The 22,136-nt window shown below is 37.0% G+C and overlaps 1 protein-coding gene across 1 annotated transcript in view; it reads right to left on the minus strand.

Moving 5' to 3' along the window:
• Znf704 (zinc finger protein 704) overlaps nucleotides 1-22,136 on the minus strand; it is a 201,854-nt gene that overhangs the window by 151,790 nt on the left and 27,928 nt on the right. The window contains exon 2 of the mRNA XM_076835618.1: nucleotides 7,179-7,417. Coding sequence (XP_076691733.1) covers nucleotides 7,179-7,417 — 239 coding nt within the window. The remainder of the gene's footprint in view (nucleotides 1-7,178; nucleotides 7,418-22,136) is intronic.

Below are 22,136 nucleotides of genomic sequence, written 5' to 3' on the forward strand. Positions count from 1 at the left end.
TCAAACATTAGTTTTAAATAAATGATCAATGCTCAGTTTCATTATTATTTGACTTTCTATAATAAAAGCAGAGTACAGAATCTCTACTGACAGGTAGGTGAGGAGTGGGAGGTAGCAGAGAATTCAATTGTTTCTATTACCTGATTAATAAAGTTTTGAACAAGCCTAAGGAGAAAAAAAGATGTTGCATCAAATATAAATGTAAACCTATTCTACAGAGGCAGCCTGTGGCACAGGTACAACAAAAGCAAGATAATGGCACTCCTAACCATTTGGGGACATTCCCATATATCCAACCTGTGCAACAAAGCCAACGGTCCACCTCTCAACAGCTATACTATTTCACCTGAAGTCTGGGTTAAGGTTTCTCCATTTAACTGTCAAGGATGATTACAGAAAGGAATTTACTAATTATCCAAGAACTCTTTGGAAGAGATGCCTACAAATGCCTGAACACACTTTAGAATTATAACTCCAGTTTGATCTAGAAAGCACATCCTTCATTAACAGCAGAGTGACATAAATTATTTTAAAAATTCATATTAATGACTAAGATTCTAAATTCAAAATGTAATTCTAAACAGGTGGCACATTCTAATTTGTTACCAATCTCTGTTCATGATAAAAGGGTTACAGAACACAGTTATTGGAAATTGTTGATTTTTTTTTTTAAAGAGAGAGGTAGAGAGAGAGAATTTTAATATTTATTTTTTAGTTATCGGCAGGCACAACATCTTTGTTTGTATGTGGTGCTGAGGATCGAACCCGGGCCGCATGCATGTCAGGCGAGCGCGCTACCACTTGAGCCATATCCCCAGCCCAATTGTTGATTTTTTAAAAGTCTTAATTTAAAGCCATAACAGACAAGTTCTCTTTAAAAGACACACACTCTCACACACAAATTACATGAGCCAGATCTGTGTCACAAAACACAAGTTTTCCTAAGTTATTCATAAGAAAATAAAAGATAACATCAATGTTACCACTATTAGCAAAGGAAAGAGAACAACTATCTAGAAAGGCTCTCTGACTTACCCTTCTGATTTCCTTCACATTGCCAGAGAACACTAGGAGAGTGGAGTGGTAGCACATGTGTATTTAAAGTTCAGAAATCATCTACAGGCACTTGGCAGGAAGGAAAAACAACAAACAGAATCCTGACCATTCCATTCAATGAAACTTTGCCCCAGAATGAGAAGGGAAATGGATCTCAAGTCTTTCCTGGTGCGCTCTGGTTCCACGGATGATAGACGTACTTTAAAGCATAATTCTGTCTCTAATCTTAATTTACGAGTTGACTTTAGAATGTAAATCCCCAGCAAGATGGAACTTGACTGCATTCACAGCACTCTCATAACCTGCCTCCATCTTCCTGCCTCCATTGCTCTGTCCACAGGACTGTACCTGTGTTTTAGAAAGAGCATTTTGGCAACAGTGAAGCAAACAGACAGATTATAGCAAGAAAGCAAGGACAACAGTTACTTGCTGACTTGAATTACTGAAATGATGGGAGGGGAGACAAGTTGATGAAGGTTTCCTGGAGAAGATATTTGTTATAGCTACTTTATGGAGATTGTTTCAGTTCTCAAGGGGAGTCCACAAATCATATAATATCAGTATTTTTCTAACAAAGGTGAGTACATCTATATTCCCATTCCAATACATTTTTAAAAATATTTTTTAGCTGTAGATGGACACTATACCTCTATTTATTTATTTTTATGTGGTGCTGAGGATAACCCAGTGCCTCACACGTGCTAGGCCAGCGCTCTGCCACTGAGCCACGACCCCTGCCCCCCAACACATTTTTTAAAAAGAAAATGCACTATTTTTTAAAGAAAAAAAATATGAAAGTGGCCTCTTTTCACTAGTTTTGTATTAATTACAAAGTTGAGACCTAAAGAGTTTCTAACTCATTTAAAAACATTAAGCATTTTCTCCAGAAATGGCTGGACTTCTAGAGATTTGGAAATCAAAGAGAGCAATTCTTCCTTATTGAACTTGATTCAAATTGTACATGGGAGAGTTTCCTGTAATGTTATATATTATATAAAAGACAGTGGAGAAAATGCAGACACCAGCATTGAAAATGGAACCCAATCACAATTTCCCATCCTACATAGGACATGGCTTATAGCTGAAGTCACTTTCTAACTGTGAACTCAAAGGTTAACAAGTCTGTGAAATTCTTTTGAACTGTATGATTTCCAGAATGGCCACTGATAAGGAGAGAATGATTTCATTCTATCCAGAAAGTGATAAATATGACATCACTATATTTTAAAACCCTGCAAAACAAACAATACCATATGGTTTGTTTTCTTCCAACAGCAAACTAACAATCTGTAGTATTCTAACAAACTGCTATTAGGTCTAGGAATATTTTTGGCCAAATTTTTCTTTATCCCTTGTTAAAACTGGTTTGCTAATAGATTTCTTTAGTTTTAGAATTATAATTAGAAGGCAGTTATTGCTTTGCATAATCAAATTGTAATTGCTGTTTGGGTAAAATCCAATGAATTTAAGCATTAGTACCTCCAAAAAAACAATATCTGGCAAAAATGGAGTAACAAATGTCATGCGTTAATGATCCAGCATATCTAATGTTTGCCTAACTGTTGAAATTTTTTAGAAGCTAGAGAGCTGGTGATATTAAAGGATATTAAAAGTATCAGTCTATTTTAAAGCATCATAGTTGAAAATGACAACAAATTAATATTCTCTTATTAGATACTAATGGAGGTGATGAGGAATGAGAATTCATTTGGGGTCACAATCTTACTTAGGTGTGCAGTGGGTGCTCCTGGGTGAGTCACTTAACATCCCTGAGTCTGTCTGACTCTGTTATAAAATGGAAATTGTGATATCTAAATAGTTATTTGTCAATTTTTTTCCATGCCTAATGGCTGAACTTGTTTCCTGGGTTTGGAGAATTTCCTACACACGTTTCTCATTTTAGAAGCCAGAAAACCCAAGTGCAGGTGCCCACCCTCTTGTCTCTGTCCTGACCTGGTTCTCCATCCTTCCAAGCAACACTGGGATCTCACAATCTTTGAAAACAAAACAAAAAATCCTATCCTTTGTGAAATCAGCTAGGGTCATTTTCTATTTCTCACAACCAACACACCTCATTAGTACTTCCAAAATACATCTCAGATCTGTCCACTTCTCTCCATCTCAGGTATCCCCACTCCACTCCAAACTCCCATGATAGCCTTTTTGTACTAATGCAGTGGCCTCCTGAGGGAGCTTTCTATTTCCATTCTTGTCCCCTCCAACCCACTCTTTCCATGGCAGCAGGAGTGACCTTCTATCAATATGAAGGAATCACATCATTCTCCTCCACAAAATCCTTCCTGTTGACTTAATAATATAATTTAAAAATTTTAAACACAATCCACATAACTCAACATGATCTGTCTCTTGCCTAATTTTCTAACCTCAAGTGTCCATCACCTGATGGATGGATAAATACAGTGTGCTATATCCATGGAATGGAATATTACTTGGCAATAAAAGATAAAGTATTACATGCTACAATGTGGATGAATCTTTAATGTGCTGTTTTTAAATTCCTGCTTTTATATTCTTAAAGTCTATTTTTCTCAACTCTCCATAAGGATCAATGAAGCTTATATTTTTCCCTAGAGAGACTCAAAATATACTACCTGCTTATAATTAGTTAATTCCTTATTCTCAATTCACAATCTTCCTGAATTAATAAGTGATAAAAACTTAGAGAGAGGTCAGTCCTTTAGAGACTTAGGAGACTGCTGTCCCTACTGTTAGTATCGATATGTTTAATACATGTTGCCCTCAATTTAAATTACTGCTCCCAAATATTCCTGAAAGGCAGGAAAAATTTTCTCTCTTTTAATGATTGATCTTCATTTCCAAAGAGAAACACTGCTTGGACATGTCTATGTCCATATACCCTTTACGTTTTATCCTCTGATGTGTGTGGGATAATTTGAGAAATATTTTGAGTACCTCAACTCTACAGTGTATCTGCCCCACCCAACTGCCCACCCTCCCACCCCCAAAAAAGGAAAACACTGTCTCTTACTGAAATGAACTGGCAACACACATCAACTCCAAGGGTAAGGGAATTCTCAGACCTTACGATTTGTCCCTTACCAAGCCTAGGCAACTCACAAGGGAGAGACAGTTTGTATTCTTTCATGACTTAAAGAATGTGTTCAATTACAACTAAAAAATAAATGTTTAGAAAAAAGGAATTAATCATGGAATCCTTGAGCCAATAATCACTTACTATGCTTCACAGGAAGTTTGGGGTTCATTAAAAAGTAAAGATTCCAGATGGTCTGTACTTATAGACCCTGAGCTTCCAAAGAACTGGCTTCTGCCTCCAGTGCATATTGCCTAGGGCACTTTCAAGAACAATATCTGGGGGCAAGGAAAGTCTTGAACAACAAGGAGCTGACTAAGGGTCCAGCTGCTGGGCTGCATCTGTGCCCAGGTCAAAATGCTATAGGTTCTCCCAACGAATAATAGATCACAGCAAGGACACTAATGCAGGTCTCCCTGTGAGGTTGCCTAGAACACCTCCATCCATCCTGTTCTCCCTTCTCTGGGTTCAGACTTGCATTCAGGTCTGACTTCTGATCTCCCTCCAATCCTCTCCCCCCAACTCCACCCCCTTTTTCCTTCACTCTTTTTCTCTTTTCTCCACTCCTGTTTCTCCCAGGAAAAGAAGGGCTTGATTGTTTAATCCTGTCTTGGCATTTGCTTCTCTGATGACCATGCCTAACATCTGGATTCATAACTTATTTACTTAAATTTATACTTCTTGAAACCAGCAACTTTTAAACAGGTCCTCAGCAAATGGGTAACCAAACATGGATTTTATAAAACAGACCTAAATGCAGAGTTCTTCCTTCTCCACCCCATTCCTATTTGATGAAGACACGAATAAATTAGGCTTCTAAACAGATGTATCAAATTAAGTATCTTTCTTAATATTAAGCATGCTCCTTTAATTACTAATTTGTTTAGTTCTAATGAGGAGTGAGCAAATTAGGAATGTTACTTGAAACTAGCTATTATGTATCCGTTCCTCTGATTTGACTACAAGCTCTTAGAGGGTGGGCACCCTCTCCTATTTGCTTTTTTATTTTTTATTTTTACCAAGTACCAGGTTCACTCATAACAGGTGCTTAATAAATGTCTGCTGAAGCAGGAGAGATCAGTGATGTTCCACCAAGCAGTGTGTAGGAGGAGGACAGGTAGGGGCTCTCAGGCCTCTCTGAGGATGCAGAAAAGCAAATAAAATATCCTTGTTGTTTTCATTGTACAAACTATGGAAAATAACTTCAAGCTTCATTTTACAAACCATAGAAAGTAAAGTTCAACTCTCAGGTACAGTGGGGATGAGAAAAATGTAAAATGAGAAATGTTACAGGAACTTGATGTTTAAACTGGATTTCATATCAATGATATTTGGTCTAACATGGTTATCCTGCCTCTGAGAGTGTACCCAAACATAATGTCTGAGTTTAGGAGAGTAAGTTGCAATAATCATATAGATTATCATACACATATAGATTGCATGCATATGTACCTACTTATTATATATTTTATAAGACAAAGATATGTAGATCTCTTATTACCAATAAATTTCACTATACTTTAGATTTATTCAAACCCCATTATTTATGCATAACCAGATACAATTATATTGCACCTTAATAAACAAAACAATACTGTTTCTTTCTGCCAATGAAAGAGTCTCTTTAAAACAAAATACTGATCATTTGTTTAGACAGTATTAAGTTGCCACTTATTAAATAACATAATAAACAAATAGAAAAGAGTTTGAGAGTTACCTCATTGTATTATATTAAATTTCTGATTTGTTCATGACCAATTTATTTTACCAACTGTTGGAATATTTGTGATCATTAATTTTTTACTATAGCCATGAAAACAAGTTTGTCAGTGGAGACCTCAAACAATGAATTTCTTGATTAGCATTTCCCGTAATAGCTTTATACATCTAAATTATAGCTTGCTATTGGGGAATTTTTTCTGTACATGAATGGATTAAAAACCTAATTAATCTCGCCCCAGTGTTTAAGAACCACACAATAATACTGGCTTACTTTTGTACTTTTATATGCACTCAGTGAACATGAGAAGGTAGAAAGTATTACACACACCACACTCAGAAAAGGCAGAACACATTTCCTTTCTCCTCTTTTTATTATCTTCCCCAGAAGTTACTCTAAGTGGGTGAAATTGAGTCAAGATATACCTAGAATAATCCAAGGCAATTTAAAATTATTAATTCTAGGCCTTTTAACATAAACAATGGTCTAGCGAAAATTTTACATAAAATAAATCCTATAGAATTGCATGTTATCACTAAACTATCTGACACTGGGAAGTCTAATCCTTGCCCTATAGCTTAGATAGAAAACAAAACCATAGCTCTTCACATTTCAAATTGTCGACATGTCATTTTTCCTATGCATCAACAAATTAGTAGATACAAACTGAGGCACCTACCAGGCTCCGGGTGTGAGAAAACATTTCACAACGAAGCACAGTAAGAGGAATTAAATAATTTAACGAGTATTTTATGTGGAAAAAAAATAGAAAAGCAAATAATTCTACCTAGTTAAACAGATGTAATGAATATGAAAATTATCAATTAAATTATCAATTAGAGAGGCCTATAATTTTTGAGGTCTGACAAATTTGGTAGCAGTTTAGAATAGGTAATTTCTTAGAGAAGATACATTTGGTTGAACATAAATAGAAATAAATATTCTAATTACAAAAAGTGAACAGGTAGAAAAAGGATCATTTATTCCTTTCTCAAAGATACTGTTTTCCTTGCTTTTAAGTCCTACTATTCCTACAGTGCATGTTTCATCATTACATATATATTTTTATATTTATTCTTTTGCTCATTATTCTATCAGAATCTAATATAACAACATTCTTTTCCAAAGTGATAGAGTTTCAACTACAGCAGCCTCAAAGTCCATTCTGAAGAGTAAGGGCCACCTGATCCACTTCAGAGAAGCAAGAGAAAAAAAACTCCAGACAGAAAACCCAAAGTAAGTCTGTCCTGGAGAGAGGCTGGACAGAGACTGGGCATGCTCTCTACTAGCCTCCTGGGGCAGAGGCACCCAAGATGCAAAAATTCTTACCTTGCTGGAGGGACATCAATATTAGAAGAAACGACTTTCCGTTTCTGCTCAAGGAGACAGATGGAACGAGTGTTTTCTTTTTCATGGTCAAGGACCCGGCCGGCTTTTTTGGTGTCTGCTGTTTTCACATCTTCCTCCATGGCCAAGGGGAACAAATGATGAGACATTTTCTTACTAGAGTCACGTTTCAAGTCCTCTGATTGAAATGTGAAGGCCATTTCCCGCTTAATGCTCCCCACCTGTGAAATGAAACAAGAAACTCTTACACAAATCATAACCAATATTGCAAAGTCATAGACAACTGGTGCATCTCTCATAACGCAAACAAAAGCATCACAATCATAAGAAATGCCTCTCTTTGAAGACTTGAAAGCATAAGACCTCTAATTTTTTAAAAAATTGAATATTGTGTTCTTTTAAAACTGAAAAAGCATAAGTAAATTCTTAAATATTTCAGTTTCATGATCATGTTTAGTAAAGCCACACTTTATCTTTGACTACTAACAGTGACCTTAACCACACTACCATTCAGGGAGAATTGTTTTTTATCCTTTATCCACCATCATTAAGATCTTTTAAAAATGTCTCCTAAAGCCTTATGATAAAGAAGCCAGACTAAATTTTCTTATCATTTTTAACTAAATGCAATGATCAAAGTACTTAAGACAAATGCAAAATTAAAACTCAGCAAGCTGAATCTCGTTTTTTCTGAATTTGTGATCATTGAAAAAGAAGACAAAAGTTAAAGGTCTTTTTAAGGTAAATGCTATTGTAAATGAGGTTTGGAGCAAAATATTTCGACTCAAGTATAAAAAGAAGAGTCAGAGGATCTGGTAGTCTGCAGCCTCACCAATCAGTGAAGTGTATTTCAGAATACGCATACCTATAAGACATTTCTCACGCCCTTCTAAGTCAGTCCATCCCCTTTTGTGAAGTTCATCTCTAGAGTGCATTTGTGGAGTCACCCCCCTCCCCGCAATTATATAGAAGATACACTTTTTTATTCCTTTTAAATTTTAGGTAGGAAAAAAGTGAAAAGACTTTGATCAACTAGATTGATGTTTACAGAATCCAAAGCTATAAATCTAAGGCATTTTCGGAATAAAATGAGAATGTGTTTTTACTCATAGCAGAGTCTAGTATTAATGATAGAAATTCTCAGACTAAAGGAAAACTCAGATGAATGTGTGTTGAAGTCACAGGACCTGCCCATATAGGAGAATTTCTATAGCTTAGGGACCACTCAAAATCCACTCAGCTGGCACATTGTCTTTCACAGGAACATACAGATGTCCGAAGGGCATCACATCCTCTCATCTCAGCCTGTCAGGCAAAGGGGAAGTCCACCTTCCCGTGGTTTTTCCAGCAGGCATATCTGCAGCCCCACAGGAAAATGTTAGCCACTTTGGGTCCACTTGCAACTCATTAAAAAGTCACATTTCTTAGAATGCTTTAATGCAATAAGGGGCCAAGGAAAACAAATGTCTGCTTTTAAGTGCTGTTTTAATGATATCAATATACACAGAACGGAATAAGAAAAATGTTCACACTTCTAAAAAGGCAATGAAAATTCTTTAAAAACATAGTTTAGAAAATTGGTGAATAGAATTAAATATTTAAAATATCCATCATTAACCAATACTCTATTCAACTCTTTCTGTCTGTAAGTGGAGGTGATAGAGAGGTGCTTTCCACTTCTCAACCAACCCTGTTCCAGCCCACGCTGCAACTGGAATCCTCTAAACACAAGGCAAAAAAGACAACAATGAAGGCCTCATTTTTGATGATTATCAATTGGTTCCCCCAAGTGTCAGGTATTACATTAATTAAATATGTAAGTAGTCAGCAGTATTAAGCTGAGATAATAATCGAGATCCACGCTTCCCCTAGGGCCAACTGGACTTGATTAAATGGATTTCATCCAACATTTAAAGGAGGGGCACCACATTAGAGGAAGTCTAGTTTTTAGCTTTGCAATTTTAGAGAGAAAAATTTTAAGTAATAAATACAAACTGAATACATTTCCTACAGAAATGTTGTTATAATTGTATGCCATGCTCTTAGCTCTAAGGTTTCATAATAAATTATAGTAGTATTCAACAATGCAAGATATAAATCTTCTGAAATACTTTATAAACAAAAAACTAATTGCTCAACAGTAACCAGGGGATTTTAGCAATGGAATGGATTGCAAAGGCAACTGAACCCCGACTTCTGGTTTAAATGTGGAATTACGGTGAGTAGAAATGATCGAAGAAGACCAAAAAATAACTGTAGAGATAAGTAGATATTAAATCCATTGTTTTGTGCATTATGCTGTGAGCAGTGTTGGTGGAAGGGCTGGATGGCAGGTATAAATAGTCAAAATCTCTCTGTGCTTTAAATCTTACCTTTATGTATTGTATGTCCCTTTTAATGTCCTTTTATTCATACCAAATATCATATTGAAAAGATAAAAAATAAAACAGGAGAGTTCACAGGAGAGAAGAAAGTGGAAAGAATACATGATGTCAAATCTTAGATAGATCTTGGATAGCTGGGCTCAGAAATGGCCCAGAGAAACAGGGTGGTGTCTGAAGGGATGCTGGACAAGGAAGTGTGAGGTAAAGGACACAGCTGAAGGCTGAGAAAGGCTGGCAGGAGCAGAAGGGGGACAGGCCCACCCCCAGTTTTTCCACATGAACACTGATTGGATCTTTTATTAGATAAGTAGAAGAAAGAAGCAAAAAGAAGATACAAACCCATTTGTCTGGGATTTCCAGAAAAGTGAACTCTACAGTTATAGGGAACAAATCAATGATTGCCCATGGCTGGGGGCAGGAGCAGAAACTAATGCAACTGGGCATTAGGGAACTTTCTGAGGCCATGGGAATGTTCTAGAACTAGACTGCAGTGATGTCTAGATAAGCTGTAAGTTTATTAAAATTCATCGAACTGTATTCTTAACAATGGAATGTATGTTAAAAAAATGGAATGTAAATTATGCCTCAATAGGGCTATTTACTTTCTCTTCTCATTCTTCCACCACATTGTGAATGAAAAACTTTGTATCTATAAGAAATACTACTTTATATTTAACTGTTTTTGTGAACTTATAAACAACTAAGCAGGAGCAATTCAAGAGATTGTGCAGTCTCACTGAAACATTTTACTATTCCATGTCTTGTAGAACTTATTACTAAACATTTTACTATTCCATGTCTTGTAGAATATATTTTTCACTGTAATAAAGACTTACTACAAAATATACACCTGATAAAATTCAATGAAAAACAGTGTGTAAGGGAGAGCTTGCTATTCTTCCTCACTGTCCTCTCTCTAGGAGTAGTCAGGTCCACTCCTAGAGAGAACAGATTTTTACAGTTTATTATAAAACCTCAAATTACCTACAATGCATTAAATACCTCTGTGTGCCTACAAACTACTTGGAGTGTTTAGACATAAATGCAATATTTTATATATATAATTCTGCAACCTTTTTATTACTTGACAATATATCATGATCATTGTTTCACATGAGTAGCACATCTAGTATACTTTAAACACTATAACAGTTCATTAAATGGTATATTTTTACCAACTCCTTGATAGACACTGAAATATTTCCAATTTGTCATTAAAAATGAGTATTAAGCATATCTTTATGTGCTTGTGGAAGAATTTTGCAGGAAAAATTCCTGAAGTGTGGAATTGCTGAATTAAACAACCTAAGTTTTCTTTAATGAACGTACAAAGTATTGGGATACCTACAAAATGGACATACCATGAAGTCACTAAGTAGATGGACATCCAAATATACCCATAGTCTATTAAGGGTAACATGACCTATTTAGAGGCATGCAAGTTGTAGATCATGTTAAGGATGATTTCACTGGATTTAAAAAACAGAATTAAATGCCAAGATGCTACACACTTTAGGGAACAGAATACTGAATGGGCCAAATGGGTGCTTTCACTTTGTTTCATATATAGCTAGACAGACACATAGAAAGAGTAACCAATTTTAAGTAAGAAGATTAGAGGAGGGCTTTATTTAAAAATAAAATCGAGAATTTAAAATAATGAGACAGAGTTCAAGATTTACAGAAATTATGAAGAAAAATGCTCTACCCTTTTTTTTAACATAGAAGGTAATTGGCATTCTCAAATATTACTGGTAGGAATGCACATATTTTAGAAGGCTAACCTGGAAAAAAATAGCAAAATCTAACTCTGTATCCCCTTACTATATTTGTTCTACCTTTACATGAAAAAGAAAGATTACACTAAGATATTTATCACAGAAATGTTAAAGTATTAAAAAACAGAAACTAAGTATTCATCAATAATTTGGGGACTAAATATACATAAATAATGTCCTAAAAAACAAAGACATATCTCTACATTAACTGACACAAGGAAGAAACTTAACATGTATATTATAAAAAGGAGATTACAAATGAGAATATGTAATGTGCTCTTAGAAGAAATGCATCTATGTAAAGAAATAATTCTAAAAAGATATTCTAAAATGTTAACTTTTTTCTTTGGGGACAGACATATACCAAATTTCACCATCTTGTTTGTAAGTTTTTTCAATACCCATATATAGTTTGGTATTTTAAAACTACAATGTTATCTTATTATTAGAAATTACTTTTTTAATATAATTAACTTTTTTCAAATCTAACATTTATATAATATTTTTGTTCTATTAGCTTCAGTTGTTAGATACATATAATTTTGTTTTGTTTGGGACCAACGATTGAACTCGGAGGCACTCAACTGAGCCACATCCCCAGCCCTATATTGTATTTTATTTAGAGACAGAGTCTCACTGAGTTGTTTAGTACCTCACTGTTGCTGAGGCTGACTTTGAACTTGCAATCCTCCTGCCTCAGCCCAGCCATATGTGTGTATTGTTAAAAGAAAAAACAAACTGCCTAGCCAGGCACAATGGTGCATGCCTGTAATCCCAGGGGCTCAGCGGGAGGCTGAGATAGGAGAATCCTGAGTTCAAAGCCAACCCTCAGCAATGGTGAGGCATTAAGCAACTCAGTGAAACCCTGTCTTTAAATTAAAAAAAAAAAAAAAAAAGAATTGCCTAAAATAATGTATCCACAGGCACTCTAACATTATCAGCACCTTTCAGCTTTATTATGCTGCAATAACTACCACTGGATTCTTTCTTCCTGCCCAGCACACAAGCCCTTCCTACAGCACATCAACACACATATTACCCGGTGTAATCTCTTGTAAAGAAACAAAAGCTTCAATGTTCAATTATATGAGAATACCCCCAATTACCAATTACCAACCGACAAATAAAACTCAGAATTTTTATTTCAATGAACCAGCTTTTGTTTTTCCAGAAGATAATCAGTGTATGTATAAATATTATATACTTGGGGAAATTGCAGTTTCTTAACAAGAAGTTCACAGGATCTATTTCAGGTTTGAATTTCTCTAAATGGTGTCCTTTGTAAATTGGATGCAACTTTCTAAGACAGGGACTGGAGCTCATCAGCTTTTCTCAATACAAAACATCTGGTTTCCATAGGAAGATTCTAACAGCACAACAGGAAAGAGGACAGCTTCTGACACCACCCCACTTACTTGATCACTCCATCCTTCCATCTACACCCAAGTACACTCCAGGCAACCTCAATCCTAACAACCTCCCTATCGATGCCAAAAAAGCATGCGTCAACACTTCACTCTTGGGAATTATTTTCAGTTACCTCAACCCTATCAGATCCATGGAGCTGGCTCTAAAGATGAAGTGGATTTTCCAGGAATAATCTGCAGAAAGACAACCCATTTGCTTTTGGGACTTTCCGGATGCTAAGAAAGTATTACAGAAACTCTGGAAAAGGGCATGAAGTTTAGGCCACAGCAAGAACTTCTACTAGGGAGAAGACAGTGAAGGAAAGTGAGTGGTCCCCTGTCTAAGCAACTCTGCAAAGATTCTGCCATTCACCAGGAAACCATGAAGTCACACCTGACAAATTTGAGAAGATGTTTTTTCCATTTTAAGAGTATGTATCATACATTGGGATTTATTCAAAGAAGTTGCTTTCATAATACATAATAATACACATGAGATGTTTAGGGACTGATGACAATGACATCGACCATCATGTGGACTATAGAACCATGTCACAAAAGAAGCAAAACTTACATTAATAGCAGCAACAACTGATTCTATTAATTTAAAATATCACTGTTAAGACTCATGCTCAAAGATCAGAATCTTGACTTGAACTGAAAAATCTACATCCCACAATAGTTGACAGAACTCTACTTCTTATTCCAGATTAAATTCTTCAAATCTCATGCCAGGTGTACACATACACACACAATAAATAAATTGGATGGCCAGTCTATCCAGTTCCAATAATAGAACCACTTTAATAATGACTGCTTCCACCAGGTGTAGTGTTGCACATCTGTAATCTCAGTGGCTCAGGAGGATTGCAAGTTCAAGGCCAGTCTCTGCAGTTTAGCAAGATCCCATCTCCAAAACAAACAAACAAACAAAAAAAAGGACTGGGGATATGACTCAGAAGTAGAGCACCCCTGAGTTCATTCCCAGTACATGCCCCAACTACTAACTAGCCTTAGTAGAGATGCCCTGGACGGGGATATTCCCTTATCTCTGAAATCACTGGAGTGTTTGTTTGATTGCTTTTTTCTCAAAAGCATTATTTTTCTACATCGAGACAGAGTGTACCTATAAAAATAACACTAGTTTGGTGGTGGTGGTGATGGGGTTAGAAGTAAAACTTAATGTGACAGAGTTAAGACTCTATGAGGTTCTGGCATTAGACATTCAAACCACACAACTGCACTATCTCAGCAATCAGTGTTGTTAGTGCTGGGTTTACTATAGCAAGTTTCAACTTTAATATCCTGACAAATTAATATTCAACAAAGCATGACTTGGCCTGGTTAATGGCAGATTAGTCAGAAGTACATTTAGGATGGAAAGTTATTGCAAAACTCTCTAGTGAAAAGAATGCTTGGCCGAAGTTTCAGACCTTCTATTAACGTTATGTAACCAAGAACACGCAACTTGAGCATTTAAAAAAAATCCTTTCAGGAAAAAGCTTGAATAAAAATAGCCGTTTCTGTAAAAGTCCGACATTAAGTTCAAGCTCAGCTAAGTTCGTTTATACATTTCTTCCAACCAAATGTAAGGACAGAGGGGAAAAATCAATATCAATGTGGGTCAACCTTATTGGATTTAACTTCAGGATACAGAATTTTGAACTAATCACATTAGTTAATTAGATATTCCATTTGTTTTAGATAATTCAAAGTTTAACTCAATCAATCACATCCAATCCATATGAAAATCCTGTGGATTTACCTTCAGGGTATGTCTACAATCCAATCGCTTTCCACCACCTCCATTTACTACTCAGCTTTCATAACATGTAATGATACACATTAAATATGTGGTGCCACCATTGTGTCTTGCCTAAATTTGTAGGACAATGTCCTCATTGGATTCCTGTTTTCATCCTTCCCCTACCCGCTCCAACTCCCCGGTTCCTCCTTAAGTCAGCCTTAACCCCTTATCCTAGAGTCAGGTCATGCCATCCTATGCTCAGAAAACTCCAATGGCTCCCCATTTTCCCCAGAACAAAAGCCAGTCCTTGCAGGTGACCTCCACAGCCTCATAATATCTGTCCCTTCTATCAACTTACTCCCTCTCCTACCTACTCTCACCTCTATCCCTGCTTTAATTTGGATCTAGAATGTCGTCCACAGACCCATATGTTAAAGGTTTGGTCCCAGGGTAGCACTAGTGGGAGATGGTAGAAACTCCAAAATGGTGAGGCCTAGAGGGAGGTCTTCCAGTCATTGAGGAGTGGGCCCTAGAAGGGAATATTGAGACATCTTCCTGTTTCTTGCTCATTCCTGGCCATGAGGTGAATGGGCTTTCTCTACCATGCAATTCCACCATGATGTTCTGCTTCATCATAGGACCAAAAACTATGGACCAAAACCTTCAAAACCATAAGCCTTTCCTCTTTTTAAGTTAGTTGTATCAGGTACTTTGTAACAGTAATGAAAAGCTGACTAACACAATTCTCTTACCTGGGAATGCCAGGCACACCACTGCCTCAGGGGTTTTTCACTTGCTGCCCCATCTTCCTGGAAAGGTTTTCCCTCAAATATATATATTACTTGCTTCTTTATCTCGTCTTTGCTCAAAAATCTCTTTCTTATTGAAGTCAATACTACATAAAATTTCAATGTTCCCTTCCATTGCTTATTCCCAAATATATATATATGATCTGTAGTACTTATCATTTTATTACAAATTGTATAATTATTTTTATGCTCATTGTCTGGGCTCTTATACCATAATATTAGGTTTTTGGTTTTTATTTTTTATTTTTTGCTTTTGTTACTGATGTATCCCTGGAACATTAGAAGAGTATCTGAAACAGGATGGTGGACTCTCCTGTGGAATAAATTAATAAGTTTCAGGTGATTAAATGCGTTAAATGGCAGCCTTACTAACAGAAGTCTGAGGAGGATGGATGCCAAGTTCTTAGAGCTGTCAAGTGTGAGGTCACAGAATCCCTCAGTATCTTCCTAAGCTACAAACGGTGAAATAGTAGATTGTACTACAATTTTTTTAAAGAAATAGGTAAAGAATAAGTGCAGAATGATCGCCATCTTGATCTTCTCCTTATCAAAGTTTTCAACTTTATTTTATGGAAGGCTTTATGTCCAGAAATGCAACCATTACTTTATAATAAAATCTGTGGAGACAATGGGGTCTTCCCTATAGCACTTCTGCTCACCTGTGGTTCACAGTAAACCCAGTACACTCACTTCCCTAGTGAGTTCTAACATTTATAGTCAATTGTAATAATAATAATAATAATAATAATAATAATAATAATAATAATAAATGCCACCTTTATTTCTTCCACATTTAGATTATAGTGACTATATTACACAGACAGAATTCAGGCCCTACCCAAGGTTTTGTTTTATTGTTGTTCTGTAAACTTTTTTCTGAAGGAGTACAGACAGCTGTTTTACTGAGGACTGAGGAAAAGCTGGTATACACAGGTCTGTCCCCCACCAATACCTGGGATGGCCACACAAAGCTTTGCTGCCTTCCCAGAGAAGTTGGGACACTGGATTTAGTAAAGACCTTCTGTCTCGAACTTTACCCCACTGGAGCAACTCCTAAGGGATCCCATAGTCTCTTCTCACCTGAACCCTTCCTACTCAACCCCAGCAACACTAAACAGAGGAGCTGCTCTGGAGACATAAACTTCATAGGAACTTTTCGGAGCTCCTACTAGAGCCCACCTCTCTCTCTCCAAAAGCCCCTTCTCCTCCTCCTCTACAGGGAATCTTTGAGCTCCTCTGTTAGCACCCAGTCCAATAAACACAGCAGGGCAAGTCCAATAAACACACTGCTGCAGTCAGTACTTTAGAGTTGGTTTTCTTCATGGGTTAAACAGTTACTTGCAGATGAACTGGGAACCAGATCCCACTTTGAAATATACTTTCTCTGACCAAACCACATACACATTTCAAAAAAAGCAGTTACAATAGAACTTTCGGGTGTGTTGGAGAATGAACTTCTGATACATGTAAACAAAAGGTCAAATAAATTCTTGAAAAGAATATTTCACAATTTCTCTTGGCATCTTCCAAGAATCTGACAATCTGGAAGAGACCCAGACTTGTATGTTAATTGGTCACAGAGACTGCTCAGGTAAGCAAGTCAGGCTTTGTGCCCAGGAGAAAGTAGAGAAAATCAGGAAAAGAGGGAAGGAGGGTGAAGGAAAGGGAGAAGTGGGGGACTTTTTAAGTAAATAGGAAGAGAAGGCAGCCGGTACTGGGACAGGCATGGGGAAGAACTGCCTCCTCCCCCATCAAATTCTACTAGCAGTTTACCGAGCTTATAGCTTGGAGGCCTGGTCTCAGATCTCTCTCCCCATAATCATAATCACCACCTTCCCGACTTCACCTTCTCTGGTTGGTTGGTTGATTTTTTTTTTTTTTTAACCTAAACTGATTTCAATGTCTTCCAACCAAAAGAGTTGTACTAACTAACCCAGTGCCTTTAATTCCTCTGGCAATAAGAACTAGAAATACAATTTTTTTTTTTCAAATTCATCCATGGTTGTCACAGTCTCATACAACACTTTTAAATTTTCAGAACATATTAGAAGCAGATTTTAAGTAAAAAAGAATATTGGTTGCTGAGGGTTTTTCTTTCAATATGCATTTCATTTAAAATACGATTTATCATTCCTTTGGGCAGTAAACAGCAAGCGGAATTAAAAACTAAAGTTGAAAACTGATGAATACACATTTAAGCTTGGATTGTGCTGTTAATTCACAATTATTTTGCTAGCTGAACAGATGACTAAATAAAATCTGTTAATAAATGCAGCTCGAGTGTATTCAAGAAATTTAGGCAACACATATTAGAATAAATTTGTATATCTGTTCATCATAAATGTAATTCTCTATAATAAAGGTCTTAATGGTGTACAAAAGAGTAGATGGGAATATGAGAGGGAAGTATCTCCTACTTCAATGCTGAGACTTTCCATAAGAAGGGAGATGATTCAAAAGAACTGGGCTAACCTATGATAAATGAGTATAGGAAGACCTTTGCATAAAGGGGTGTGCTCCACGCTGTGGATGCAGCTCAGTGGGAAAGCATGTGCTTATCATGCACAAGGCCCAGGGTTTGATCCCCAGCACCGTAAAAAAAAAAAAAAAAAAAAAAAAAAAAAAAGTAGTAGTTGTGCTCCAGGGAACCCTGTCTTGCTGCCTGTGAGCTGCTAAGCTGACCATAATAAATATGAGGGGCAGTGGGGGGTGGGGGGAGAGTGCGCGCGCACATGTACAAATGAGTTAACACATATATACACATCTTCTGGTTGTTTTTCTCCTCTATTAGGACCTTGAGTGATACAATATAAAACTTGGGATAAAGCATTTATTTATTTCCTTTCTCACCCCCTGTGTTCTAAATACTACTTGGAGGTCCAAACAAATTTAGCTCAGTTTTGTAACCCAAGTACCCAATCTTATTTATACCCGGCACATACTGGGAGTTTCACATATGTTTGCTTACTTAATATAAATAAGGGAAAGTAATATGGCAATGGGGCCAGTGAGAGCCCAAAGGAAGATCTGCAGAATCAGGTCAGCAGTGATTGCTATTGCATATTCACAATACTTTAAATATAGAGAGGGCAAAAAGATAACAATAGTAGTAGTAATAATAATAGCTACAGTTACTAAGCCCTTACCAAATATAAGACACCGCATGAAAATTTGCTTCGTACATATTATTTCATTCCTATCCCAGAAAATCGTAGGAGAAAGATCTTATTATCCAAATTTCATAGATAATGAGATCAAGGCACAAAGAAGTTACATAACAGAGTCAAGGTCTCACAGATCTGTCTCATCATCTGCTCTCTCACGCATCTGCCTTCCTATTGAATATTTCCTATTGGCAGTCAATCATGGTTCAATCTCTTTCCCTCCCTCCCTCCCTCTCTCTTTACCTCTCTCTCTTTGGTACAGGGAGTTGAACCCAGGAGCACTTATGCACTGAGCCACATCCCTAGCCCTTTAAAAAAAATTTTTTTTTTTTTTAAATTTTGAGTCAGGGTCTCACTAAGTTGCTTAGGGCCACGCTAACTTGCTGAGGCTGGTCTTATAGGTGTGTGTCATCTTGTCCGGCTCCAGTATCTCTTATATTTTTAAAAAAGAAAAGAAACCTTCTTTTGATCTTTGATTCTACTCAACTATTATCCTTCTTGATACTAGATTTCCTTTCACTGTCAAGTTATCAATAGACTTGTCTCCTTAAACTATCTGTACTTCACTACTTCCTGTTTACACTTCAATTTACTGTAAATGATTTCTATTTCCACCAAAACAATAACAACACATTTTTTGCAAGGGTCCCAAGTGGACTACCTGTTACCAAATTTAATAAGCACTTTTCAATCTCCCTTGTCAACAATACTGAACACAACTTGCTTCCATGCAGCATCCTTTTTCCTTGGCTCTATTATTGCAGTAACCATTCCCAATTCTTACTTGCAGACAACAGAATTCACTAGCCAATATAAGCATAAGATTATTGGTAGTTCTTGAATCTATTAGAAGATTGGAGAGTCAGACAGGATGTTCAATAGGACAATTGCACGGTCAGGTGAAAAGTCAAACCACATCCCAAGTCTAAACTAGCAAAATCTACTGGAACATTATCGTCCACCACTCAATTCCCAAGACACCAGGGACTGAAAGTCATCACTTCCAACACAGATGCCCCCACTGAACCAGGAACCTTTCCTACTGGGTTTGCCTGAAGATCTCCTCTGGTGCTGGCCACCCCTCATTATCTCACTTCTGCCACCTGGTGCACTCACCATATAGGAGCATCATCTTGGCAAAATGTAAGTTGCACACAGAATTCTAGCTGCAAGGTATTCTAGGAAATTCCAGCTACAGATGCAGAGAGAAATAATATAGAAGGGGATGGTGGAGATGTTCAGTGAGCCAATCTACAGTCTCTGTCACACCATCCTATGTTTCTGGATTTCTTTTCTATCTGTCTGCTTCCCCCAACACATATTTTCACTCTCTGTACTTCTGTTTCTATCGCTACCACTATTTTCCCCTTGGGAACTATTTCGATAACTTCTGACTAGGAGGCAGGCTGATCTGGAGTTTTTAATCTCTGTGCTTCAAGGTCTGGTCCCCATCCATTAAACAGGGATGACAGATTGGTTGAAAGGATCAAATGGAAATACCTAGTAAAATAACTGACTTTATTCATGGCAAATAGGCAATGAACTGTAGCCTTCTCTCTCTTATATCTCACTAAGAATTGGTTTGTGACTGTGGTTAATATCCAGTGTGACATTAATGAAGAGTGAAATACAGTGGCAATCTGACATGGGCTCAGTCACACACACACACACACACACACACACACACACACACACACACACGAGGTGCTAGTGAGACTAGAGCTGTGCTTGCATGGACCTGACAGAGGGAGGTAAGGCCTCTGGGAGCCTTGAGTTGGAAGTGATAAAACCAGAAGTGAGAATGAAACCCACCTTACCATTTTAAGAATTTTTTGCCTCACCTGAGCCCAACAAAGTGTCATCAGTGTCTCCGTCCTCTGTCCCTATCATCCCCCTTCCTGAGCTCTAACCATATTCAGGAAACCATGGGAAATAGGAGCTGTGGGCTGGTGGGCAGAAGTAGAAAGAGAAGCACACACAATTGTTTGCCTTGCTATATATCCCTGAGCATGTGTGCAGTAGCTACAGCAGCAACCTTCCTCCAATCAAGGGGCTCCTCCATTTGGGCATCCTCGCAGAGTGAGAACAAGCCCATGAGCTAGAAAGAAAACCCAACAGATATTTGCCACCTTGCCTGCTGACATGCTACCTTCAACTTCAAGAAACAAGCCAGAAAACACTCTCTCCTTTGGCTATCACTAAAACATACCCGGGGCTGGTTACCACTGCAGGTAATGTGAAGAAATTATTTTCTCCCACTATTTCTCATATATTTGGCCTATGATATGACTCAATGTATAGTTGAAAAAACACAGAACTTTATTATTAGTTTGTATATAACATGATTTGAATGTCCCTCCAAAATACATGTTGAAATTTAATTGCCACAGTTATGGGAGGTGGGAAGTTTAGAAGGTGGTTAGGTCATGAGGGCTCCACCCTTTTTGAATGGACAAGGCCATTATCTTGGTTGCAGGATAGTTATCTTATCTTGGGAATGGCTTTGTTATACAAGAGACTTTGTATCCACGCTACCTTATACCATGTTAGGAGAGAGCAAGAGGGCTCTCATCAGATGGGGTCCCTCAATCTTCTACTTCCCAGACTCCAAAATTATAAGAAATTTCTTGTAATTTTAAAATTGCTCAGTCTGTGTCATTCTGTTATAGCAGTGGAAAAGGAATCTAAGAGTATGTTCTAGGATGGTATCATTTAATTTAGTACTTTCACAGAATTTTTAGACGTGGGATTTTACAAGTAATAGAAACTTCTTATAATAGCATTCTCCTTACAAACCCAACCATGTGGTACTGATGATAGTCCTAATATACAAAATAAGACTTGGCAGACAGCCAAATAGTACTTATCACAAGACCCTAAGAAGAACAAATGATTAATGTGTTTATGAATGTCAAAGGTCATGCATTCAGTTTTTAAACAGTTGAAGTCTTTTGTTCATGCATCAACTATCTGAAGGATATTCTACCAAAAGAAGGTAAAATGTTCAAAAGCCACAATTTACTTTCTAGCTTCAAAAGGCAAATAAGCTGTTTACAGCGAGAAACATGTACATTCTTCCAGGAAATCAGCAGACAAGTGATAGACACTATATCAACACCTTCTGCATCGCCATAGAACAATTTTCAATATATGTTAATACATTAATTCCCAGCTAAAACACCTCTTAATTTTCTTATTTAAAGATCACTTTCAAGGAACTCTTTATAAAAGAAGATGTATAAAAGATTTCAAAGAAGATAAAATTTCTAAAGCTTGAATATTTATTCCAACCCACACATACACCAATCTCCTTTTTTCCTAGAAATAATAAGGAATAGAGATATTTTAGTAGACCTTTCAAAAGAAATGTTTGCCAGAAAAGTAGTCATTCATTCAACAAATATTTACTCAGTAATGTAGGCATAAGGGATTATAGTGATACACACTATAATGTGTGTTTGTGTCACCAAAAATCCCTATACTCATGGAGCTTGAAGTGCAATGGGAAGGGACGTACATAGAAGAATTACACAAACCTATATATGGTCACAGTTGCAACAAGCACTCCAATAGTGAGGTACATGGAGATAGGGGAAATCAGAGAGGTCTGGGAAGAAAAATCTGAAGAAGTTATCTTCATCAGCTCAGGTTT

The sequence above is a fragment of the Callospermophilus lateralis genome, chromosome 16 (assembly GCF_048772815.1).
Source record: "Callospermophilus lateralis isolate mCalLat2 chromosome 16, mCalLat2.hap1, whole genome shotgun sequence".
NCBI classification, from domain to species: Eukaryota; Metazoa; Chordata; class Mammalia; order Rodentia; family Sciuridae; genus Callospermophilus; species Callospermophilus lateralis.